This window comes from Moschus berezovskii, chromosome 10, assembly GCF_049115385.1.
Source record: "Moschus berezovskii isolate FMDL1 chromosome 10, NW_MosBer_1.0, whole genome shotgun sequence".
Classification (NCBI taxonomy): Eukaryota; Metazoa; Chordata; class Mammalia; order Artiodactyla; family Moschidae; genus Moschus; species Moschus berezovskii.
Window position 1 is genome coordinate 56,306,978 of NC_142469.1, and position 27,275 is coordinate 56,334,252.

General features: G+C 38.3%; 2 protein-coding genes and 1 non-coding gene across 3 annotated transcripts; all 3 read left to right on the forward strand.

Moving 5' to 3' along the window:
• Positions 1 to 1,715: 1,715 nt before the first annotated feature.
• Positions 1,716 to 27,204, forward strand: COQ3 (coenzyme Q3, methyltransferase). The gene is made up of 7 exons (XM_055433732.2): positions 1,716 to 1,858; positions 12,932 to 13,058; positions 14,561 to 14,713; positions 16,722 to 16,821; positions 20,664 to 20,906; positions 24,656 to 24,815; positions 26,086 to 27,204. The coding sequence occupies exons 1-7, from the start codon at positions 1,753 to 1,755 to the stop codon at positions 26,304 to 26,306; spliced, it is 1,110 nt and encodes a 369-aa protein (XP_055289707.2). The 5' UTR covers positions 1,716 to 1,752; the 3' UTR covers positions 26,307 to 27,204.
• On the forward strand, positions 1,870 to 12,914 carry LOC148776324 (large ribosomal subunit protein uL16-like). Its single transcript, XM_088840698.1, has one exon. The coding sequence runs from the start codon at positions 12,270 to 12,272 to the stop codon at positions 12,678 to 12,680; it is 411 nt and encodes a 136-aa protein (XP_088696824.1). The 5' UTR covers positions 1,870 to 12,269; the 3' UTR covers positions 12,681 to 12,914.
• On the forward strand, positions 12,185 to 12,319 carry LOC129561383 (small nucleolar RNA SNORA70). Its single transcript, XR_008686994.2, has one exon. It is a non-coding gene; the product is annotated as a small nucleolar RNA SNORA70 (small nucleolar RNA).
• Positions 27,205 to 27,275: the final 71 nt, after the last annotated feature.

The following is a 27,275-nucleotide window of genomic DNA, read 5'->3' on the forward strand; positions in this document are numbered from 1 at the left end:
TTGTAATAGCTAAACCTAAAGGAGAAGATGGGCTTAAAATAACTTAATAGCCCTTAAAATAACTCATGTGTGATGAGTTACATTTATACCCTAAAGGTTTATTAGGTGTCACCCACAGGGTTTTCCTATTTTGATTTTGGTAATGTTAAGATAAAATTACCCTAAGTTACCAATTTGTATGGAATTTTATAAATACAGAAATTTACCAGTTAAACCTGAGTGGATGTAGTAGAGTTATTTCAAAGAGAGAAAGCTGTTCCCATAAGGGAGAACTTTACCCTTAACTTGAATTTTAAACATTTATATAAAGTTATAAAATTGAATTTCAAAATATTAAATAGATTTTTAGTTTTATAGCAAAATAAATTGTAGATTCTAGTTAACACTATGGGTGAGACCATGGAGATGATCTGGGAAATAACTCCAAGGACAACCGTACATCACATAGCTGCTAGTCCTTCCAGCACAACTTGTGTTAAAGCATCATTGGAAAAGCTTTTCTTGATACTTGCGGAGAAAAATTCTGTAAGCTAGTTTTGCTTAACTGAAGCAAACCAGTATTCAAGAGACTTTGTTTCCTCTTGGTTGTTGTTTGAACTGTGAAAGCAAACTTTCACTTTGCTTTTTCCTGGGATCTCACTCCAGCAAATAGAACACATGCTAATAAATGTTCTTTTGTGCAGAGCTTTCTGCCTTCAGTTGGGAGAGATGATCAATGTATTAATATATTGAGAAGGGAGCTCTGAAGACAACTGATAAATTTGCAGCCACTTAGGAGGTAGTATTTTACTAAGAAGCCATAAGGGAAAGACCATTACTGAGCAGATTTCACTAATTGACAGAAACCTTTACCAATCTGACCTTGTCGGTAAAAAATGTACAGTGATTTTTTTGCCTTTAATGTTGAAAATATATCATTGTTCTTACCCAAGGAAAGACTGTTACACAGAAGTAAAATGTAAATGATTGCCTGTTCTAATTCTTAAGTGAAGTTCCGTAGTCTGAGTGACTTAACAGTTCCCAGCTACATACTGTGTGCCCTGTCTGGAATATTATCAGGTCACTCACGGAAAATAAAATTTTCAATTTAGATTTTCAGTTCAGTTCAGTCGCTCAGTCGTGTCCGACTCTCCGCGACCCCATGAATCACAGCACGCCAGGCCTCCCTGTCCATCACCAACTCCCTGAGTTCACTCAAACTCATGTCCACAGAGTCGGTGATACCATCCAGCCATCTCATTTTCGGTCGTCCCCTTCTCCCGCCCCCAACCCTTCCCAGCATCAGAGTCTTTTCCAGTGAGTCAAACTATTTAGATTTTAGGCCCTCTGATATTTGAGTGCCTTGAAGGAGGGGACAATATTCCCCTTAAGAAAGAAATGCTTCGGATCTTTTGTGATTCTCTTAGGGTCAATGTCTTACAGTATAAATGTCCTTGGGTGACATCTGTTAAGTATGAAATAATTAGAGCCATACAGGAATAAAAGCTAGCTCAGACAGCTCTAAGTGGCTACTTGGAGGTGGTCTGATGGCTGCTTTGAGAGGTCATATAGGAATAGGCATAGTGAAACATGATAATACAAGCAATATAGTCTAACTGAATGCCTAGTTTGACACTGAACGTGATCACTTAACTACAGCCACACATCTATAATATCCATCACAGTGACCATGATTAAGATGGCTCTGGGAACCTTTCTGTTGGGGATCTTTTGCGGGAGGGACCGGAAGAGAGGCATATCCGTTCTGTCGTGATGGGAGGAAGCAAGCTAAGCTCCTCCGGGAGTCGATTTTTAGGACGACTTAGGTCGGGGTTCCGGAGCACAAAGGCTGACTCTTCTCGCTTAACTACGTCGGCGGGTGAGTGTGTATGTGTATGTGTGTTCGTGTGTATCGCGCTCACGAAGCCCTTGGAGCGGACAGACTGTTCTGCGCAGGCGCGGTAGAGGGCGGCCTGGTGTCTGGGTTCCGCCCGGGTTGGGCCAAAAATTTGCGTTTTCGGTGCTGGTCCTTCCTGTGTGTTGAACGCCCGGCCTAGGCTGTCACCCTCCCTTTCCCAGAGGCTGGGAAAAGTAGCTGAGGACTAGTGGTCCTGACGGAGGAGAGCCGAGGCCGCGCGGTCCACCGCCACGTAGTCAGTGACCTTTGTCGTATTTTCGTTGAGCTCCTTCCCTAGGAGCCGGCGACAACCGTGCCTGCTGGAGTCGCAGGGTCTTTTGCTTCTTTTCTTATGCCTCAGCGGGAAAGGACACCAACTGTCTTATAGTTATTGATCGTCTTGTATTTGTGTTTCATTTGCACATTTCTTGCCCTCCCCTTTTTCCCAGCGTATAAGGCAGCTATATGGTTTTTTGATGAACAGGTTAATTCAGCGAACTGCGAAAATAAGATCAAAACAATAACTCACTGAACCTGATGCTTGTAGAAGACAATTTTATTATTTAACTCCCAGTATTAACCAGAACGTTAAGTTCATCCTTTGCATGAAACTCATTTAACAAATACTCAATGCGAGGCACTGGGAATTTTAAAGAAGTGATATCTAAAGATAATTTTAAATAAAACGTTAGTTGGAGCTAAGATCAGGTTATAAAGAACAAAAACTGGGAAACTTAAAGGCCTCCAGTAGAATTGATAGGTTGTGGGAGTTCTCTGGTGGCCTAGTGGTTAGGATCCCAGTGTTTCACTGCCATGGACAGGGTTTATTCCCTGGTAGAGGACTGAAATCCCACAAGCTGTGAACCAGCCAGTTAAAAAAAAAAATGGTGTTACTGTCAATACAGTGAAAAATAATGCTGCTTCAATAAAAATCATAGTTTAAATCAAAGTGAAGCCACATGGTAAAGGATTAAATGTAGTGTTAAGAAGGTAAGTTACAGAAGACCTAAATAGACGTTTCTCTGAGGAAGACATTTGGGTGACCCACCATATGTAAAGCTCAATATTGCTAATTGTTCAGTACAGTCGCTCAGTCGTGTCCAACTCTTTGCGACCCCATGTATCACAGCACGCCAGGCCTCCCTGTCCATCACCAACTCCCGGAGTTCACTCAAACTCATGTCCATCGAGTCGGTGATGCCATCCAGCCATCTCATTCTCTGTCGTCCCCGTCTCCTCCCACCCCCAATCCTTCCTAGCATCAGACTCTTTTCCAGTGAGTCAGCTCGTCGCATGAGGTGGCCAAAGTACTGGAGTTTCAGCTTTAGCATCAGTCCTTCCAATGAACACCCAGGATTGATCTCCTTGCAGTCCAAGGGACTCTGAAGAGTCTTCTCCAGCACCACAGTTCAAAAGCATCAATTCTTCGGCTATCAGCTTTCTTCACAGTCCAACTCTCACATCCATACATGACCACGGGAAAAACCATAGCCTTGACTAGACGGACCTTGGTTGGCAAAGTAATGTCTCTGCTTTTTAATATGCTATCTAGGTTGGTCATAACTTTCCTTCCAAGGAGTAAGTGTCTTTTAATTTCCTGGCTGCAATCAGCATCTGCAGTGATTTTGGAGCCCCAAAAAACAAAGTCTGACACTGTTTCCCCATCTATTTCCCATGAAGTGATGGGACCAGATGCCATGATCTTTGTTTTCTGAATGTTGCGCTTCAAGCCAAACTTTTCACTCTCCTCTTTCACTTTCATCAAGAGGCTTTTGAGTTCCTCTTCACTTTCTGCCATAAGGGTGGTGTCATCTGCATATCTGAGGTTATTGATATTTCTCCCGGCAATCTTGATTCCAGCTTGTGCTTCTTCCAGCCCAGCATTCCTCATGATGTACTCTGCATATAAGTTAAATAAGCAGGGTGACAATATACAACCTTGATGTACTCCTTTTCCTATTTGGAACCAGTCTGTTGGTCCATGTCCAGTTCTAACTGTTGCTTCCTGACCTGCATACAGGTTTCTCAAGAGGCAGGTCAAGTGGTCTGGTATTCCCATCTCTTTCAGAATGTTCCACAGTTTATTGTGATCCACACAGTCAAAGGCCTTGGCATAGTCAATGAAGCAGAAATAGATATTTTTCTGGAACTCTCTTGCTTTTTCCATGATCCAACGGATGTTGGCAATCTGATCGCTGGTTCTTCTGCCTTTTCTAAAACCAGCTTGAACATGTGGAAGTTCACGGTTCACGTATTGCTGAAGCCTGGCTTGTAGAATTTTGAGCATGACTTTACTAGCATGTGAGATGAGTGCAATTGTGCGGTAGTTTGAGCATTCTTTGGCATTGCCTTTCTTTGGGATTGGCATGAAAACTCACCTTTTCCAGACCTGTGGCCACTGCTGAGTTTTCCAGATTTTCTGACATATTCCAAATTTGCTGCTAATTATTAGAGAAATGTAAATCTACAATAGGTATCACCTCACACCAGTCAGAATGGCCATGATTGAAAGAAAGATCTACAAATAATGCTTGAGAGGTGTGGAAAAAAGGAAGCCTCCTATACTCTAAGTGAGAATGTATATTGGGGCAGCCACTATGGAAAACAGTATAGAGTTTCCTTAAAAAACAAAAAATAGAGTTACCGCATGATCCTGCATATGGGTTGAGGGGTTTCAGTGTCAGCAGGATGATCAGGGATGAAATGATGTACTCGAATGTGGACGAGATGAAGCAGTGAGGTGTGTTGATAACCTGGAAAAGATATGCCAGGCAGCGACAGCAGCAGTTGCAAAGACCCTGAGGTGGAGGCATGTCTGTTGTTTTCAAGAAGAGCAACAAGGACCCGGCATTTCCACTTCTGGGCATTTATATGGAGAAAAATGTGATCTGAAAAGAAACATGCACCCCATTGTTCATAGCAGCACTGTTTGAATAGCTAAGACATAGAAACAGACTAAGTGTCCTTTGCCAGATGAACAGATAAAGAAGATGTGGTATATATACACAATGGAATGTTATTCATCCTTTAAAGAAATAATGCCATTTGCAGAAACATAGATAGACCTAGAGATTGTCATACAGTGAAGTAAGTCAGAGAAAGACAAACATCACATGATACTATTTATATGTGGAATCTGAAAAAATGATATAAGTGAAACTTATTTACAGTACAGAAATAGACTCACAGACATAGAAAACACAGTTACCAAAAGGGATAGCAGGAGTGGGGTAGGAGGGAATCAATTATGAGTTTGGAATTAGCATATACACACTAATATATGTTTTATATATATATAAAATAAACAATAGGAACCTACTGTATACCACAGAGAACTATATTCAGTATCTTGTAATAACCTATAATGGAAAAGAATCTGTAAAAGAATGTGTATATATTCATATGCGTATATATATATATACATATATCTGAGTCACTTTCTGTACACCTGAAACAGACAATATTGTAAATTAACTACATGTCAATTTTAAAAACAGTAAAAAAAAAAAATCAGCTACAAATCAGATTGTATTATGAACTTGGAGATATATAGCAAGAATAGAGATCCATTAAAATTTTAGCAGATTATGTGAAGTTGGTGATCTATGATTTTATCATTCTTTATATTCTTTTCATAATTTTTCAGTAAGTATGTCTTTTATAATCAGAAATTTAGAAAACATACAGTGTAAACATTTCCAATTTTGGAGAGTGGACATAAATAGATATTTGGGGTCAGGGAAACTTCTTAAACAAGGTATTTAAGAAGCTGTCTTAAAGTTGTCCCGTTTTGGAAGTTGGAGTGGCCAGAGGACCAGCTTGAGTATCTGTGAGGAAGTTTCTTGGAAACTGCAAGGTGTTGCTTGAGAAGTATGGTGTGGATAAAGGGCTATAAGTGAGGGAAGAGAATGGCCAGGGATAAGACAGGAGACATTGTAGGTCATGACAAGTACATGAAAGACCACACGCACCTCCTGGGATTGACTTTATCTTGAAGAAGTGGGAAATTACTAAAGGAATAACATAATCAGGCTTGTTTTTAAGAAATAACACTTGGCATCTGTGTAGAAAGTGGCATGGGGGCTCAGGGAGGCCTAAGAGTAATCCAGACAATGACGAATGCTGCGAACTACAGCACTGGCAGGGTAGAGGGCTTCTGCACTGTTAGCTTAGTACCCAAGAAGTGCTGATATATGACTTTTTGAATAAATAAAATGAAAAATTTCCCCATTCCTTTTAAATTTCAAATACCAGAATGTCACAGTTTCAAGGTAAAGAAGGAATTGATGTGGGACTTACCTGGTGGTCCAATGGCTAAGACTCCAAGCTTCCAAGGCAGGGGGCCTGGGTTTGATCCCTGGTCGAGGAGCTAGATCCTGCAGGCTGCAACTAAAGATTACTCGCCGTGATTAAGACTCAGCACAGCCAAATAACTTTTTTTTTTTAAAAAAAGAAGGAATTGTTAGCATTCTATTAATGCAAACTTGATTTGTTTCTCTCAGTTATGGCGAAGCGATTTTTAAGGCTGTTAAGAATTTTGGCCATACTGATGACTGAAGGCCTAATTATCCAGAAATGAGATGGGTTGAGAGGAAGATAGGGGTCATCACTGGCCAGAGAGCAAGGACTACGTTAAAATTTTTGAGGCTCAATTTCATGATAATACCTTATACAGTTGACCCTTGAACAATACAAGTTTGAACTGCACCAGTTCTCTTAAATGCAGATTTTTTTTTCAGTAAATACGTACTCAAGTTACCATACTGTCTGAGGCTGGTTAAATTCAAGAATGTAGGATGGCAGACAGGGAAGGCTGTCTACAAAGTTATACCTGCTTTTTTGACTACATGCATGCCTTGGCACCCATAACCCCCAAGTTGTTCAAGGGTCAACTGTAAATTCTTATCTATGTATCACAGTTTACATAATTCTCTTCTGTTTTGAAAAGATTTTTGTGATGTGGACCACTTTTAAAATCTTTATTGAATTTGTTACAATATTGCTTTTTTTTTTTAACGTTTTGGTTTTTTGGCATTCCTTCCCCAACCAGGGATTGAACCCATGCCTCCTACATTGGAAGGCAAAGACTTAACCTCTGGACCATCAGGAAAGTCCCACTTAAGTCTCTAATATCTCATTTACCTACCTAAAGAAATAAAGGAGGTGATAGTTGACCTGGGTCTTAAAAAGTAATACAGCTAGCAGTGATGGAAGAGAGAAGAACATGATCAAAAGCCTAGAAACAAACATTTTTTTTTAGAACATTGAAGTTAATTTGGGCCAGACTGTAAAGTCCTATAAGGCAAAATTTTAAAAGCAAAAATCTCAGGAGAAGAATGTTCAGAGACTATGAAAAGGCAAGACATGAAATATAAATGACCACTTGTCTTAGTTCCACTACTGCAACAAAATACCACAGACTAGGCGACTTATACCCAACAGTGTTATTTTTCACAGCCCTGGGGACTGCAGAGTCCAAAGTTTGGTGTCTGGTGGGTGCTCACTCCCCCGGTTCATAGGTAGATCCTTTTTCCTCTCTGCAGTCTTTTTATATAAGGGCACTAAATCTAGTCTTAAAAGTTCCATCCTTAAGACCTAATCCTGCCCAAAGACCACCACCTAATGCCATCACCTTGGGGGTCAGGATTTCAACATATGTATTTGGAGGGGATATTATTCAGACTGTAGCACTATTGGGGGCTTCCCTGGTGGCTCAGATGGTAAAGAATCTGCCTGCAATGCAGAAGACCCAGGTTCGATCCCTGCATCGGGAAGATCTCCTCGAGAAGGGAATGGCAGCCCACACCAGTATTCTTACCTGGAGAATGCTATGGACAGAGGAACACGGCAGGCTATAGTCCATGAGGTCGCAAAGAGCCAGGCACAACTAAGTGACTAACCCTTTGCCTATAGCACCAATAAACTTAAAAAAAGACACTTAACTTCACTCATGATAAATTGAAACTCTACTGAGATACCATTTTTACCTATTGGATTAGCAAAGATAAAAAAGTTTGATAATACCTTGCATAGGTGGCCATCAACATATAATCAGTGTGGGAAAACCATCCCTCGAAGCTCATATTACCCATGAAATTGCATTGGTTCAACATCTGTAAAGGAAATTACAAATTTATAAATACACATGCCAGTTGACACAATAATTCTTGGGGTTTTTTATGCAGGTAGTCTCAAAAATGTATGAAGTTACCTGTGTAATTCAATCTTATGTTTTTGGAGTAGCACAAAATTAGAAATAGCCTAAATAAACATCCATTAGTAGAGCACTGCTTAAATAAATGATGAAATGTAGCCATACAGTGGATTACTGTGTAATCGAAAATAAGGAAGTTATTATGCTCTATTATATAAAAAATCTTCAAGATACATCAGTACCTGAAAAGAGCAAGGTACCGAAGAATGAGTATACTGTGCTACATTTTGTATAAAGGAGGGAAATTGATATACAAAGATAAACTATGTATAGAATATCTGGATGCTTACAAGCAAATCTAGTAACACTGGTTGCCTCTGGAGAGGAAAATTGAATAGATACATAGTCAGGAGTAGGAGAGTCATTGTGTAGTGTGCACTTGTGCTTTTTCATTAAATTTTATTTTGAAATAATTAGACTCATAAGTTACAAAAATAATACAGAGAATTTCCATATACCCTTCACCCATTTCCTCAGTGATAACATCTTCAGTTCAGTTCAGTCACTCAGTCATGTCCGACTCTTTGCAACCCCATGAATCACAGCATGCCAGGCCTCCCTGTCCATCACCAACTCCCAGAGTTCACCCAAACTCATGTCCATCGAGTCGGTAATGCCATCCAGCCATCTCATTCTCTGTCGTCCCCTTCTCCTCCCGCCCCCAATCCCTCCCAGCATCAGAGTCTTTTCCAGTGAGTCAACTCGTCGCATGAGGTGGCCAAAGTATTGGAGTTTCACCATATTATTAGGCTGGCAAAAAAAGTTTGTTAGGACTTCCACTATGTTGTATGGAAAAATCCAAATGAACTTTTTGGCCATTACAATACATTGTCAGAGCCAGGAAATTGACACTGGTATGAAACCATTAACTAAACTATAGTTAGTCCTTATTTGGATTTCACATGTGCTTCTTGGGTCTGTGTGTTTGTGTTACTACACATAGAGATTTGTGTAATAATCACCACAATCAGGATATGGAACTGTCCCATAATCACAACAAAAGTCCCTGTACTGCTCCTTTATAGTCAAATCCTACCAGCAACCTTAAACCTTGATCTGTTTTCTGTTACATTATATTATTATTTCCATTATAATTTAGCCATTTCAAGAGTTTTATATGAATGGAATCATACAGTATATACCTTTTGAAAAAAATTTTTCTGTACTCAGCATAAATACCCTTGAAATCCATCCAACTTTCTGCATGTATCTATAGTTAACTCTTGATTTTTTAGTAGTATTTCATGATTTGAATATGCCACAGTTTGTTTAACCACTCACCTACTGTAGGATATTTTGATTGTTTCCAGTTTGGGGCTGTTATGGATTAAGTTGCTATGAAAATTAATGTACAGGTTTTTGTGTGGATTAAATTTTTACATATCTGGGATAAATGCCCAGGAATGCAATTGCTAAACTGCAAGATAAATACATTTAACTTTATTGGAAACTGCTAAACTCCTTTTCATGGTGTCTGTACCATTTTACATTCCTACTAGCCATATATAAGAGATCCAGTTTTTTCATATATTCATCCACACCTGGTCATATCAAGGATGGTTAAATTTTTTCCAATTTGAGAAGTATGTAGTGGCTTTCATTTGCATTCTTCTAATGGCTATTGATACTTAATATCTCTTTATGTGATTATTTGCATCTGTATATCCTCTTCTAAGCACAGAAAAATTGATGCTTTTGAACTGTGGGGTTGGAAAAGACTCTTGAGAGTCCCTTGGACTGCAAGATCCAACCAGTCCATCCTAAAGGAAATCAGTCCTGAATATTGATTGGAAGGACTGATGCTGAGGCTGAAACTCAATACTTTGAAGAGCTGACTCATTTGAAAAGACCCTGATGCTAGGAAAGATTGAAGGCAGGAGGAGAAGGGGATGACAGAAGATGAGATGGTTGGATGTCATCACTGACTCAATGGACATGAGTTAGAGTAAACTCCGGGAGTTGGTGATGGACAGGGAGGCCTGGTGTGCTTCAGTCCATGGGGTTGCAAAGAGTCGGACACGACTGAGCTACTGAACTGACTGACTGATCCTCTTTAATGAAGTGTCTTTTTATACCCATTTTATAATACCCACACCCATTTTATAACTGGATTGCTTATTTTGTTTTGTTTTTTCTGTGGGAGATTTTTGTTTATCGTTTTTATTTCATTTTACTGTTGAGTTTAGAGTATATATTCCAGATACCAGTTTTTCACGGGATATATGTTTTGCAGATATTTCCTCCCATTCTGTGACTTGACTTTTCTTTTTCTTAACAAGGTGTTTTGCAGAGCATAAGTTTTTAATTTTCATTAAATCCAATTTAATCAATGTTTTCTTTTATGGATTGTGATTTTGGTGTGAGATATGAGAACTCTGTGTGTAACTCTAAGTCATGAAGATCCTCTGCTGTATTTTCTTCTGAAAGTTTTATAATTTTGCATTTATATCATTTTGAGTTCAGGTTTGTGTAAGATGTGAGATTTAGGTCAAAATTTTCTTTTTTGTTGAGGACATCTAATTGTTTCAATATTATTTATTGAAAAGACCATTCTTCCTCCTTTGAACTGCTTTTGCACCATTGTCAAAAAATCGGTTGGGTAAATTTTTTTTTTTAGTCTCACTTTGGACGTTCTTTTCTTGCACTGATATTTGAGTCTGTCTCTCCTCCAATACCTCACTGCCTTGGTTACTGTAGCTCTATGATAAGTCCTAAAATTGGGTATTTGATTCTTGCAATTTTATTCACCTTTTCCAATATGTTTTAGTTATTCTGTCTCTTTTGCCTTTTTATATAAATTTTAGAATCAGCTTGTCTATAACTACCAAAAAAAGATTGTTGGAATTTTTATAGAAATTGTGTTAAACATATAGATGAATTTGAGGAGGATTTATGTTGAATCTTCCACTCCATGAACATCGTATGTTTCATCATTTATTAGGTTGTCTCTGATTACAGACCTCTGAACGTGTTTTGCTGGATTTATACAGCAATCGAAGTATTCTTTTTTGGACTGATTTTAAATGACAGAACATTTTGAATTTTGCTTTCCAGTTGTTCATTGTTAGTGTGTAGAAACCATTGACTTTGTTAAATTTGTAATGTCCTAGTAGTTTTCTTTGCTCTAAGGTCTATTTTGTTTAAATGTTTATTGAACAACTGAATGTTTTGCTGCAGAGTAATTCATGAAGTAGGCTCTTGTGTAAATTGGAATTTGTAAACTGGATGACTTTATTTTAGGATATATATATATATATTAATATATACATATGTATACATTATATATATATGCACATTTTTTCCTCTGTAAAGAGTATTGAGCATATGTATAAATCAGTTTCATGTAGCTATCATGAAAGTGAGAGAATTTGAACTATTTTGATGAATAATCTCAAAATTAATATTCAGTTCAGTTCAGTCACTTAGTTGTGTCCGACTCTTTGCAATCCCATGAATCGCAGCCAGGCCTCCCTGTCCATCACCAGCTCCCAGAGTTCACCCAAACTCATGTGCATCGTGTCGGTGATGCCATCCAGCTGTCTCATCCTCTGTCGTCCACTTCTCCTCTTGCCCCCAATCCCTCCCAGCATCAGGGTCTTTTCCAGTGAGTCAGCTCTTCGCATGAGATGGTCAAAGTATTGGAGTTTCAGCCTCAGCATCAGTCCTTCCAATGAACACCCAGGACTGGTATCCTTTAGGATGGACTGGTTGGATCTCCTTGCAGTCCAGGGGACTCTTAAGAGTCTTCTCCAGCACCACAGTTCAAAAGCATCAATTCTTCGGCGCTCAGCTTTCTTCACAGTCCAGCTCTTACATCCATGCATGACCACTGGAAAAACCAAAGTTAATATTACCCTAGCTTAAAAGGTTGGGGGAGCCTGGTGGGCTGCCGTCTATGGGATCACACAGAGTTGGACACGACTGAAGTGACAGCAGCTTAAAAGGTAATGTAGTTTTAATTTGAATGTAATTTTTAATAATTTCATATAGCATTATGTGGATATAAAAACAAATGCATAAAAATCTTTAACATAGGCATTACTTATTTTTGCTAATTATAATTTCAGGAATGTCTGATTAACGTTAGATAGCATTTGCAGGCAATTAAGCCGACTGTGCTCTTTTCCCCATGGGGGCCCAGTGTGCAATGGCTGCCAATAGCAGCCTCCTTGGTAGTGTATGCAACTTGTTGCCTGTACAGGTTGCCCTAAGGGACCTTGGAGACAACTCTTCCTAGTGGGCATTCATGACTGGCCTGCTGTTTCCCAATCTAGACTCCAGACAGGTATGCGCGGTGCCGTTGGAAAGCCTCAGGGCACAGTGGCCAGGGTCCACATTGGCCAGGTCATAATGTCCATCCGCACCAAGCTGCAGAACAAGGAACATGTGATTGAAGCCCTTCGCCGGGCCAAGTTCAAGTTTCCTGGTCGCCAGAAGATCCACATCTCCAAGAAGTGGGGATTTACCAAATTCAACGCAGATGAATTTGAGAACATGGTGGCAGAAAAGCGACTCATCCCAGACGACTGTGGGGTCAAATACATCCCTAATCGTGGTCCCCTGGACAAATGGTGGGCCCTGCACTCATGAGCATCAGTGCTGTCCCCTCCTTAATCATGCTTACCAATAAATGCTATTTCCTGTGGGGAAAAAAAATAAAGTTAGATAGCAGACTGCAAGATTTTTTTTTTATAATTTAGAATAAAATCCAAAATTAAGAAAAAAACCCTTTGTCAATTGTAATACAAGATTGCCATATAAAATAGTTTCTTCAGTTACATGCATATCAGGGATTCACACTGTACAATGCTTTCTTTAGACATTTAGTTTTCTTTTTTCAGTTTATCCAAAGAATCAGCTTAGTTGGATTCTACAAATTAAACCATGGCTTTTCAATGAAAACAGAATCATGTGGTTCAAATCCTATAGCATGACTTTTGCCTGCCTGAATTGGATGAAAAGTTATAGGTAAGTTCATTCATTACTGTGGCAAATATTTACACAATTATGTACAATAATAGTTTTGTATTGATTGTGTTTAATAAACTGTCAGTATAGCTCATGTGGCTTGATTAAGGTGCTTAGTCACTCAGTCGTGTCCGACCCTTTGCAACCCTATGGACTGTAGCCCGCCAGGCTCCTCCGTCCATGGGATTCTCCAGGCAAGAGTTACTGGAGTGGGTTGCCATGTCCTCCTCCAAGGGATCTTCCCAACCCAGGGATCGAACCCAGGTCTCTCGCATTGCAGGTGGATTCTTTACCGTCTGAGCCACCAGGGAAGACCTTAAGGTTAACTTTTGTTTATTTAAATATTCTTATTTTTCCAACAACTTTTAAATTGGAGAATTTTCAAACCTGCAGAAAACTTGGATATAGTATAAATCCAGCGCTCACTTTTCATCCATATTCAGTGATAACTTTTATTTTTAATGTAAGACTATATTACTTGGAGAACTACTTTTACTTCCTCATAATATCCTTATGACAGGACACAAATAACACAGTGCTTAAATCATAAATGTTTTGGGTTCAACATAAATATATAGTGGTTAAGTATACATTCTAGATAGTAAGATTGAATCAAAGTAATATCTTCATGTATTCATATATTATAAACCAATTTCTAATCTTGTGAAAAATAATGCTTAGAGTTAAGGTATGAGCTCTGTTTTCCAAATGCATGCTTCTACTTCTCATAAATGAATGAGTTCCTTTGAGATTGGATGTCTGTAAAATCATTCTTGGTCAACTGAGCAACCACCTGCTGTTATCTATTGTAAGTTAGTCCTTCATTACCCAGGCTTTGCATGAAGCATGAAAAAGAGGGTAATATTCATAAGATAATATTAAAGAAGAGTGACATTTAATTCTTAAAAGGATAGTGAGTAATCAGTATAGAATGTACTCTGTGTAGCTAAGAAAAACGTAGTACAAATTTAAATATCATTACCTATGCTAACCTGTTACCCAAGAACCTCTGGGGGATTTTTCTATCATGTGCTTTGACATGGGACCTGGTGTAGTGTCTGTGTGATCCCTATTTAGTCCCAGTTTGATCCCATTTGATTAAAAAAAATATTTAGGTGAACTGTATACTCTTCTAGCCCTTCAGATTATTTATTTGACACTTTCCTGAGCACCCACTATGTTTCAGGAACTGTGATCAGTAAGTAGTTGCTACTACTACTCCACTACTACAGCTGCTACTATTATGTGACCCATAAGTCCAAGTTTTATAAAGTTTCATTTTTGTTGTAACTTACTTTGAAAGCAAACTAATTTGTTATATATATATATATATATATGCACTGTAATTATAAGAAGACTTGTTTTGAACTATCAGAAAATGAACAATATATGTATTTAGAATCTAATAAATTGTAAATTGGAGTATCTTTCTGCTTAATATATCCCATGCTGCATTTTTTTAAACGGTAATTTTTGCCTGGCTCTTCTTAATGACCTCTTAGGCTCCCTTGGACAAGACCATACAGTACTTCGCGGACCACTGTAGACAGGAGTGAGGTGAAGACCTTCCTGGCCCTGGCTCACAGGTGGTGGGACGAGCAAGGAGTATATGCACCTCTTCACTCTATGAATGACTTGAGGGTGCCGTTCATTAGGTAACAGTCCAGAAATTCTAGGCATTTTAAAATACAGCTCTTTTCAATTATTCATTTTCTTTCAAGTTCATTTTTTTCTTGGTTTATGCCTGGGTTCAAAACACTGCATTTTACGTTTGCTTTGGAAATTAGGAGGATTCTCTTCAGTGTCCATTGTTTAGAACTGTTAATTTTTTTTAATAACACCACTTAAATTCTAGACTGCTTTCGTAAATTAACTTGAAGTATTTTTGGTTATTATCAAGATAATTAGAATTAAATCCATATGAAAAGGAATTATGGTCCTATGGCATCAAGGTCATTTTATAGCATCTTTGACATTTAGGAAGTTTGATAAAAGGAATACTATTTAGAAAATTCAATTCAACAAATTTTTTTGAGAACTTAACCTTGTACAGAGCTTGGGGTCTAGACTCTGAGAGTATAAGAGCTGCTGAGGTATTCATCATTCAAAACATAGTTCATGTATTTCAGGAACTTAGAGTTTGCTATGGCAAGGGTTCATCAGAACCCACCTATCACAAAATTGCTTATCTGTTCTTCTGTCCATGTCTTTATTTATTCATTGAACATTTTTCAACAGCCGATATGGGCAAAGCTCTGTGATAGACCCAGAATATCAGATCAGACTGCCCTTAAGGAACTTCCTGACTGGTTTTGCTGGTTGATATTAGTGCAGCAAAAAAGGAAACTACTGGCATGTTTTATTACCACTGAGTTAGCGGATCACAGAAACACTAAGGCAGAGAAAAGCAGAAATGTCATTCTGTTAAGCTCGATCAGTGGTTCTCAAGGTTATCCCTGGACTAGCAACATCAGTATCGCCTGTGATTTTGTTAGAAATACAAGATTCTCAGGTCTCGTGTTGGACCTACTGCTTTGGGGGTCAGCAGTCTGTGTTTTAGCAAACTTTCCAGATGATTCTGATGCACACTTAGCTTGAGAACCACTCTATACCAACCACTGTGACTCTCTTGGTGAAGACATTGCACTAAAAAAGACCATCCAGGCAGTCCAAATTATGGTTAGAAGTTTAGATTTTATTCTAATCATAATTAAAACCATTGAAAAGGAGCAATATGATTTGAATTATGATGTAAAGGAGTCATTTTGTCCAGTGTGTGAAGAATAGATTGGACTTCATTTGAAATGGGTCCTTTCTGTTATAACATTCCGGAGTTATCTCCTTAACCACTATGGTTTTTCTTAGAAATCAGTTAATTTGAATAGCAATAAAAGATATCCTAAGATGTCCTTATTACATATAATATTTATTTTAATATAAGTATAATTAGAATTCCAAGTATAATATAATTAGAATTCCAAGTATAATTAGTAGTCCAACTTAAAAGTTTAGTTTATGATATTTTGGCTATATGTATCTGTGTGTGTATGGGTGTACATATGTGTGTGCTTATGTTTGTGTATATGGTAAAATATTATTATGATTATCTTAGAATTAAGTTAACTTGATTTGGATGCCTGTTTATGTGATCATAAAAACACCACTAACTTAGAAGATTAGAGGAGACTCAATTTAGAAGAGAATATAGACAAATTCTGAAAATACAGATCTCCAGTCTGCTTCTTCTCAGCCCTGTAAAATAGCCTATTTGTTGCTAATACGAAATGAATCTAGCAGATACTAACAGTGTAGCTAATAAATGTCTCAGGTGACATGATATCTCAAGTGAATAAAATTAGGTTAATCTAAATGAGATTGTTTTTAAAGATTTTCTTTAGATTATTACTAAAGTAATAATTGAGTCATAATTATTACTAGATTATTTCAAGAGCTTTACTTTAAACCTCCTGCTTTTGATTACTAAAAATGTTTTATAAATTAAGCATATCATCTTATGCTGAAAATAAAAGAATTTTTACCCTCCAAATCGATAAGTCTTAAATAGATTAAAAAGAGTTTAATATTTCTTTGAAAAGTATACACTTTAAGACTTTATTAATAAAACTAATAATTTGTTTTTATATATTTTGAATTTTTTTAAAGAGACAATCTTTTAAAAACAGTTGCTAATCACCAGCCAGGAAAACCTTTGTCTGGGATGAAGATTCTTGATGTTGGTTGTGGTGGTGGATTGTTAACAGAAGTAAGTAATTTATGGCTTTCTTGCCATTTTTAACTGGGAAAAAAATTGAGAAGTGGGTTTATGCCTCTTTTATCCTTTTTTTTTTTAATTGGAGAAGGTTTTTATCCCACTTATTTTATTTATTTATTTTTGCCTGCACTGGGTCTTCATGCTGCGTGGGTTTTTCTCTAGTTGTGGCAAGCAGGGGCTACTCTCTAGTTGTGCTATGCCAGCTTCTCATTGTGGTGGCTTCTCTTGTTGCAGAGCACGGGCTCTCGGGCATGTGGGCTTCAGTAGTTGTGGCACAGGGGCTCCGTAGCTGCAGCTCCCTGGCTCTAGAGCACTGGATCGGTAGTTAGGGCCTCAGGCTTAGTTGTTCCAGGGCATGTGGGATCTTCCCAGATCAGGGATTGAACCCATGTGTCTTGGATTGGCAGGTAGATTCTTTCCCATTTAGCCACCAGGAAAGCCCCTCTTTTATCCTTTTAAGAAATAATGCTGTTCATTTTTTTAAAATGGAAAAGTATAATGTTTTTAATATTTTTATGATTATAAAAGTAATACATGCTTTTTACTTCCTTAAAAATATATAAATATTTCAGAAAAGTATAGTGAGGAATTTTTTTTTTTTACACAAAAATGGGGCACTGATGAAAATAAATAAATGGGACCTAATTAAACTTAAAATTTTTATACAACAGGGAAATTATCATCAAGGCAAAAGATAACCTACTAAATGGGAGAAAGTATTTGCAAATGATATGATTGAAATGGGTTTAGTATCTGGTCCCATCACTTCATGGCAAATAGATGGGGAAACAGTGGAAACAGAACAGACTTCATTTTGGGGGGCTCCAAAATCACTGCAGATAGTGATTGCAGTCATGAAATTAAAAGATGCTTGCTCCTTGGAATAAAAGCTATGACCAACCTAGACAGCATATTAAAAAGCAGAGACATTACTTTGCCAACAAAGCTCTGTCCTGTCAAGGCTATGGTTTTTCCAGTAGTCATGTATGGATGTGAGAGTTGGGCTATAAAGAAAGCTGAGTGCTGAAGAATTGATGCTTTTGAACTGTAGTGTTGGAGAAGACTCTTGAGAGTCCCTTGGACTGCAAGGAGATTCAACCAGTCCATCCTAAAGGAGATCAGTCCTGGGTGTTCATTAGAGGGACTTGATGTTAAAGCTGAAACTCCAATACTTTGGCCACCTGTTGCGGAGAGCTGACTCATTTGAAAACACCCTGATGCTGGGAAGGATTGAGGGCAGGAGGAGAAGGGGACAACAGAGGATGAGATGATTGTATGGCATTACCGACACAAGGGACATGGGTTTGGGTAGACTCCAGGAGTTGGTAATGGACAGGGAGGCCTGGCGTGCTGTGGTTCTTGGGGTCGCAAAGAGTTGGACGTGACTGAGTGACTGAACTGAACTGAACCAAAATACATAAAAGCTCATACACCTCAACATCAACAAATAAACAACTTGACCGAAAAACTAGCAGAAGACCTGATAGACATTTTCCCAAAGAAGACATTCAGATGGCCAACAGGCACATGAGAAGATGCTCAACATCCCTAATCATCAGAGAAATGCAAATCAAGACCACAATGACACATCGCCTCAAACCAGTCTGAATGGCTATCATTAAAAAGTCTACAAATAACAAATGTTGGTGAGGATAAGGAAAAAGGGAAACCCTAGTTCACTGCTGGTGGGAATGTAAATTGATGCAACCACTACAGGAAACAGTGTGGAGGTTCCTCAAAACACTAAAAATAGAACTGCCATATGACTGAGCAGTTCTACTCCTGGGTATATATCTGAAGAAAATGAAAAAACTAATTAGAAAAGATACAGACAGACCAATGTTCTTAGCAACATTATTTATAAGAGCCAAGATATGTAAGCAACCTAAGTATCCATCAACAGATGAATGGATAAAGAAGGTGTGATACACAACACACACACATACATACCGTGTAGTATTATTCAGCCATAAAAAAGAATGAAAATTTTGCCATTTACAACAATGTGGATGGACCTAGACTAGGGTATTACACTTAGTAAAATAAGTCAAAGACAAATATTATAGTTATTTATATGTAGAGTCTTAAAAATAAGCAAATGCATATAACAAGACCGAAACAGATTCACAGCTATAGAGAACAAACTAGTAGTTGCCAGTGAGAAAAAGGAAGTGGGCAGGGGCAAGATAGGTATCAGAGGATTAAGAGGTACAAACTACTGTGTACAAAACAAATAAGCAACAAGGATATATTGTATAGCACAGGAAAATATAGCTATTATTTTATAGTAACCTTAAATGGAGTACACTCTATAAAACTATTGAATCACTGTGTGATTATATACCTGAAATTAATATAATATTTTAAATCAACTATACTCAGTTTTTAAAGAAAGAAAGAAAAAAAGCACTGGTCATTCAAATAGTTTTGAAAATTTTGTTGTCTCTTTTTTCCCAGGATATTAGGCAGTTTCCACTGGTTTAAATGTACAGATAAGCTGTCCTTTTGCATGGACTTCCCTGGTGGCTCAAACGGTAAAGCGTCTGCCTACAATGCGGTAGACCAGGGTTCAATCCCTGGGTTGGGAAGATCTGGAGAAGGAAATGGCAACCCACTCCAGTATTCTTGCCTGGAAAATCCCGTGGGCGGAGGAGCCTGGTAGGCTATAGTCCATGGGGTCACAAAGAGCTGGACTCGACTGAGTGACTTCACGTTCACGTTGTACTTGCTCCAATATCAAAATGTAAGAGTCTTGCAGGCTTTGGGGGCTCTCCCTTTTTTAGGTGTTCTAGAGTTCTTGGAAGAATACTGATTCTCCCTGTGAACAATATTTGCTTTAGCTTAGAGTAAATTTTGTAATTTTCTATTAGCATAACTTTTTGTTTCAATGCTGCATGGTAAGCAGACCTTTGAAAGATATTTTAAGCAACAGTGTAGGTAGGAGTCAAATATCAGTGAGGTTATAGGGGTGTGTCTTACTGTCAAGGTCATAACAGCCAAGTTGACAGTGAGGTTAGCAGAAACCTTTGATGCATAACTAAGTTTCCGTGTGCATAGAACATGTCTTCTTCATATGGCAGTGGGCTGGTTTCTTTTGACATCAATTATAAAATTTCAGGAAATGTAAAATACGTGAAAATAAATCACTTAGAATCAAGAATATGAGGTGTATCAAATGGTAAGTGAGTACACTTTTACTGTATGTGTTCTATGACTTTTTCAGTGTATTACTACAGATCTTATGTCTCTAAGCTGAAATAATTTGATTTCCACTTTTAATTAGTTAACTAAGGAGTTATAAAATAAATGCTGTGCAGTGTTTTGATCAAAATTAAGGCTATATTTAAAAACTTAGGCATGTCATGGGAAGTGATCAAATGTAGAGGTTGAAAGAAGAATTGGCTGTGAAGAATCGTTTCTAGTCAGTCACAGGAGAAACTATGGAGGAAAAAATGTTCCTTAGAGAATTTGAATATTATGAAATTTTGCTCTTTTTACAGTGGCACGTTTCGTTTATTGCACTTTGTAAATATTTTAATATACTATATGCCCATAAATGTATCTAGAGAATATAGACAAAAATTTCCTCACTATTCGTAAGTAGTTCTTAATAAGTTTTTTGTTGTTGTGATTATTGTTCTCACTTTTAAGCTTTTTATTATGGAAATTATCAAACGTATAAACTAGAGAAAATGGTTCATTGAACGTCCACATACCCATAAACTATCTCTAATAATTCCCCTCGTGCTTAATCTTGTCTCCTTTTTGAGAAGGTTTTTATTGCTAACGTGTTCTGTTTTCTTCCTGAGGGTAACAGTTTTTTATGCCATTAGCCTCTAGGGCGGCTTGGGGCTTCAGTCATTGGAATTGATCCTGTGGATGAGAACATTAAAACAGCAGAGCACCATAAATCATTCGACCCAGTCCTGGATAAGAGGATAGAGTACAGAACGTGTTCCCTGGAGGAGATTGTGAAAGACACTGTAGAAACATTTGATGCTGTCGTAGCTTCTGAAGTTGTAGAACATGTGATTGATCTAGAAACATTTATACAGTGCTGCTTTCAAGTGTTAAAGGTAAGACTTGCAAAGTTTACTTGTTTTTCTTTTGAGTATATGTACGTATCCATAGCAATAAATGTTTTATAATACTTGAAACCAGGAAGACAGAATTTGGGGACAACATCTCTATTGGAGGTTATTTCTGCCTCTCAGCTTGCCCTGAGTCCTGGGGTTTTCCAGATGCAGTATCTTGATGTCCAGGGATCCTGAAAACTGTTGGTATTGAACACTGTAATACAAACAGTAGGTTTACAGTGGTATTTTTCCCTTGGTATAATTTGGATTAAATACCTAATAGGCATTGAATGACAATTACTAAGAAATTAATTTGGATTAATACTTTAAAATAAAAAAACATAATTAGCGTAAACTCATTAGCCAGCATTTGTTAAGTCACTCTGTATACATGACATGTGTAATAGTTCCCAGCTTTAAAAGAAAGAAAGAAAAGTGAAAGTGTTAGTTGCTCAGTTGTCTCCAACTATAGCCTGCCAGGCTTCTCTGTCCATGGAATTCTCTAGGCAAGAATACTGGAGTGGGTAGCCACTCCTTTCTCCAGGGGATCTTCCTGACCCAGGGATGGAACCTGGGTCAATTGCATTGCAGGCAGATTCTTTACCATCTGAGCCACCAGGGAAGCACTTGATACAAATTATCTCATTTGATCTTACCTACAACCAGGTGAAGGGGGTAAGGCAGGCATTCTGAACTCCTTTGACCTGGAGAAGATCACAATTCGAGAGATATCAAAGGTCACATGGTGTTTAAGTCACGGTCACTAGGCACTTAAGTGGGACATAAGGCTACATCTGTTTATTTCAAGTCTGGTTCTTTCCATTACATTATTTTGCTTATGTAACTTGCCACAGACTTAGTCCTCTGAAGGTGGTTCCAACTCTGTTGTTTATATATTCAAGAGGTAGACCCCCCCAAGTTCAAGAGCCAAAAGGATTAAATGCTTAGCCTTTATCTAAATTTGTTGTTATTGTTGTTCAGTCTCTGAGTCGAGTCTGACTGTAGTGACCCCACGGACGGCAGCACGCCAGGCTTCTCTGTCCTCCACTATATCCCTGATTTTGTTCAAATTCATGTCCATTGAGTCGGTGATACCATCTACTATGTCATCCTCTGATGCCCCCTTCTCTAAATAGAGCTTTTAAAATATACTTTTCCTTTTAAAATAATTTTAAATTTATAGATGTTGCAAAGACAGTACACAGTGTTCCTGTGCCCACGTGTCCTACTGTTAGCGTGGGACATAATAAGGGTAGGGACTGGCAAGAGCAGGTGTGGTACCCAGGGATGGTGTCCGAGGCAGCACTCACAGGTCAGTGCCAATCCTGCATTTGCACACCCCAGAGAGGGAGCATCCCCCGTGGGTTTTGTGCTGGAGGCGTCTCACTTGCCTCACCATAGTCCTAGCCCTGGATATAGTCCATGATATAGTTTTCAAAGCGACAAAATTAATGTTGACATTATACTACTAACTACACTACAGACCCTGTTCAATTTCATTAGTGTTTGTACCAATGTCATTTTTCTGTTGCAGGATCCAATCCAGGATTCCACGTTGCATTTAGTTGCCATGTATCTGTAGTCTCCTTCAATGTGTACTGTTTCTTGATGGTGTTCCCTCTGAAATGAGCCTTATTAGCCATAGCTTCTATTTTCCAAGCAAAACTCCTGAATTATTTCTTTTTGTGTATGTCTCAGTCAGTATGTGTGGATGGAGAGTCTTTCACATATACTGGGAATACCGGCAATGTGGAATCACAAACTAATTTTTGATTTGATGGATAGCTTTTTTTTTTTTTTTAAATAAATGACCAATACTCACCACTGTTTCCTTAGAATAAGATTTTATGAAACACAGATTAGATATTTATAATTGATTTTTTTCCCTTAGCTCTATTGAAATATAATTGACACATAAGTGATTTTGAATGATATTTTAGAATGCTAAAGTTTTACTGAGAAATGTTACAATGTGTCGTGAAATAGTGTCTGATATTTTAGTTTTAAGGGTTCAGTTCAGTCGCTCAGTCGTGTCCGACTCTTCGCGACCCCATGAATCACAGCACGCCAGGCCTCCCTGTCCATCACCAACTCCCGGAGTACACTCAAACTCATGTCCACAGAGTCGGTGATGCCATCCAGCCATCTCATTCTCCGTCGTCCCCTTCTCCTCCCGCCCCCAACCTTTCCCAGCATCAGAGTCTTTTCCAGTGAGTCAACTCGTCGCATGAGGTGGCCAAAGTATTGCAGTTTCAGCTTTAGCATCAGTCCTTCCAATGAACATCCAGGATTGATCTCCTTTAGAATGGACTGGTTGGATCTCCTTGCAGTATAAGGGACTCTCAAGAGTCTTCTCCAACACCACAGTTCAAAAGCATCGATTCTTCGGTGATCAGCTTTCTTTACAGTCCAACTCTCACATCCATATATGACCACGGGAAAAACCATTGCCTTGACTAGACATCCCAATATTTCAGGGCCTTCTCACATCATTTTTTATTTTTGATTTGGAGTGGTATTTGAGATATTTTCATATATATATATATCTTAATATGATTATCTTGGAGGGGCATTTTATCTCTATCAGGTGCTAATTAGAATGTTTAAAAGAGCCATTAATGTTTTTGCCATTTGTGGGAGTAAATATGCGTGTGTGTGTGCTAAGTTACTTCAGTTGTGTGGATGAACTATAGCCTGCCAGGCTCCTCTGTCCCTGGGATTTCCCAGGCAAGAAATTACTGGAGATGGTTTCCATGTCCTTTTCCAGGGGATCTTCTGGATCCAGAGATTGAACTCTTGTCTCCTGCTTGGCAGGCGGATTCTTTACCACTGAGCCACTTGGGAAGCCCAAACACTTTTCATACCTTAATCATTAATGCTTTTGTCAGAGAATACTTACCAGTCTTGCTGGCCTGCACAAGCTGTGGGGCTGTGTGCTGTGCCAAACAAGGCAGGCTTGGCTTCCCCCGAAGAGAAGGCAGTGTTAACACGTTAAAGCATCAGTGTGGACATGTAACAAGGACGAGCAGCCTAATATCATTTCTATACATTTATTATAAAGTATTTGGTATGTACAAAAGTATGTATTTAATATAAACGTAAGTCATAGTAACATATGATTTTAGGAGTTAGTTGTAAGCACTGTTGCATAAACTCAGTAAGTGCATCTATAGTGGACTGCCTATAACAACGAATTTCCCAAGAGGAAAATAAATAATATTTTGGTAAATTATATTTTATTTACACTTGTGTATCTTCAGTTCAGTTCAGTTCAGTCGCTCAATCGTGTCCGACTCTTTGCGACCCCATAAATCACAGCACGCCAGGCCTCCCTGTCCATCACCGACTCCCGGAGTTCACTCAAACTCATGTCCATCGAGTCGGTGATGCCATCCAGCCATCTCATTCTCTGTCGTCCCCGTCTCCTCCTGCCCCCAATCCCTCCCAGCATCAGAGTCTTTTCCAGTGAGTCAACTCGTCGCATGAGGTGGCCAAAGTACTGGAGTTTCAGCTTTAGCATCAGTCCTTCCAATGAACATCCAGGATTGATCTCCTTTAGAATGGACTGGTTGGATCTCCATGCAGTCCAAGGGACTCTCAAGAGTCTCCTCCAGCACCACAGTTCAAAAGCATCAATTTAACTGCGCTTAAATTGTTTGGAAGGGAGGAGGAGGGCGAGGGAAACCAAGCTTTTATCTAGCTGATACTCCTAACATATAAAATGTTACTTCTATTCATATTGTTTTTAGCCCAGTGGTTCTTTATTCATTACTACAATCAACAAAACACAGCTGTCCTATGCCTTGGGAATTGTTTTTTCAGAGCAAATTGCAGGTATTGTACCAAAAGGAACTCATACCTGGGAGAAGTTTGTTTCACCTGAAAAGCTAGAGAGCATTCTGGAATCAAGTAAGTATTAAAAATGTTTCCAATTTTCAAAGCCTAACTGTACTTTTGAAAGTGAAAGTCACTCAGTTGTGTCCAACTCTCTGCAACCCCATGGACTATACAGTCCATAGAATTCTCCAGGCCAGAACACTGGAGTGCATAGCCATTACCATCTCCAGGGGATCTTTCTGACCCAGGAATCAAACCGAGGTCTGCTGCATTGCAAGCCTTTTAATGTGCCAATAATTAGTAATCACAGACTCTAGTACTGAATGAACTAGGCCACTCTTCTTTGGATGTTGGTTATCTCTCCTCAACTAGATCATAATTCCTTAAAGTTAGGATTAGGTATTACATACCTCTTCTCTCTCACCTGTGGCACCTAACCCAGGGTCAAGCAAATCATAGACGATCAATTTCTGGCGAATCCTTTTTGGCTATTAAGCTCTCTCTTGTTTAAGGATTAGGTGCAAATGTCTTTTATTTACATATTCTCAGTTTGTCCTGTTGAGGTCATTCTTGAGTCAGCTTATCTTACGTATTATTTTCCCTGATTCCTTCGTGTGTGTGTGCGTGCGCTTGTGCGCTTGTAGTCGCTCAGTCGTGTCTGACTCTTTGCCATGTCAGTTATATTTTGAACTTCTTTGTCACTTTTTATGCAGTGTTTCATACCAGTTATAGCATGCCTTGTAGCATGGTTATTTTGGTATCTGTAACATCTTTCTGGCTATAAGCTGCTTGAAGACAAGACTGTGAATCCATTTTTGTGCTCCCTGTAATTCCTAGCCCTGCTTTACAGCTCCTGAGGACTTGATTTATCTGTTGAATTCCTGTCAAGTAACATTGGTCTGTTCATTTGTTTGGCATTTAGTATTCTTCTTGAGTATTTAGACTCATGTGTGTTTCATGCTTTTTGTTCATATAACAGTATATCAATAAACTTGATTTTACTAAGACTATTATCTGTTCAATGAAATGTAGTAATTTCTGCAAGTTAACATTGTTGCAGATGGAGCTGAAAAAATATTTTAAAGGTGCTTGATTGGAATAGTCACTTGTCGGCAAGTATTTTCTAATAACAGCTAACATTTACCAAGCACTTACCCAAATTCCAAATATCATGTTCTGTTGCAGTAAAGAATGAGCTGTAATGGTTACAAAATATTTGTGTCTGTTGAGTTAGAAATCCTTTTTCTTTTTTTTTTTTTAACTATGGAGAGTTGTATGAGACTCTTGGCTTGTGAAAGGTAAATATTTGTTAAATATACTCTGTTTGATATATATTTTTTAGATGGTCTGTCAGTTCAAACTGTGGTGGGAATGCTCTACAACCCCTTCTCAGGTTTTTGGCATTGGAGTGAAAACACCAGCCTTAACTATGCAGCTCATGCCCTGAAATCTAGCCTCCAGGAACACCCAGCACCTGCCGAGTTTGCTTTAAACGGGGAAACAGAGGAGCTCCAAGCTGAAGCCTTCACCAGCTCAGGTGTGCAGGAAGAGCAGAAGAAATGAACTGTTTCTAAGGACTATAGTATAATGGCTTGAAAGTCTGATGTTTACAAATACACAAAATATATACTCTTTGGTTTTGAGACAGGATCATAAAGAAAAAGTCAATAAAAATGGCTAAAACCTTAGATAAAAGTTTTTGCTGTTTTATCTAATCACTACCTTCAAGGGATTATTCTGGGGATAAAAAAGATTTTGATGAAGTATTATGTGATCTGGAAGTTTAAGTTCCTCACCCTTTGTTACATGATGATTGGTTGCTAAGTTGTGTCCGACTCTTGCGACTCCATGGACTGTAGCCTTTCAGGCTCCTCTGTCCATGGGATTTCCCAGGCAAGAATACTGGAGTGGGTTGCCATTTCCTTCTCCAGGGGATCTTCCTAATCCAGGATTCAAACCTGTGTCTCCTGCATTGCAGGCAGATTCTTTACTGTTGAGCAACCCTGGGAAGGCTTTGTTATATAATTAGGGTATACATGTTTCACTTCATCTTACAGATTATATAACATTTTCCCCACATGTATGCACACACACACACATATATATAGTGTGATATGTTTTAATTTAACCAATCTATATCATCTACATTCTTCTTTATTTGGTTTTAGTTAAAGGCAGTTATGCTTCTGACTGATGGAAACCAAATATCATTTTATACCACTATTTGGGAAGATAAAATGTATTTTTTCTTATAAATTTTTGTTTTTTGAAAAACAAATTGATTGTTAAATATATACTGGGTTTTATCAAACATTAGAATCAGGAAATTCAGATTATGTTGGGCATATTTCTCTGTACAGTTCTATAAATGTTTCGTGGTGCTTTTTTTTTTAAGTAGAAAGGAATTTTAAACTTAATTTAAAAGTTCATTTATAGGATTTTCTTCTTTGGCTAACATTTTATAATTAAAGTTATTGACTTGAAATCTATTTTTATGCTTCTTGAAGTATGATTCTTTGGCTTTTTCTGAAA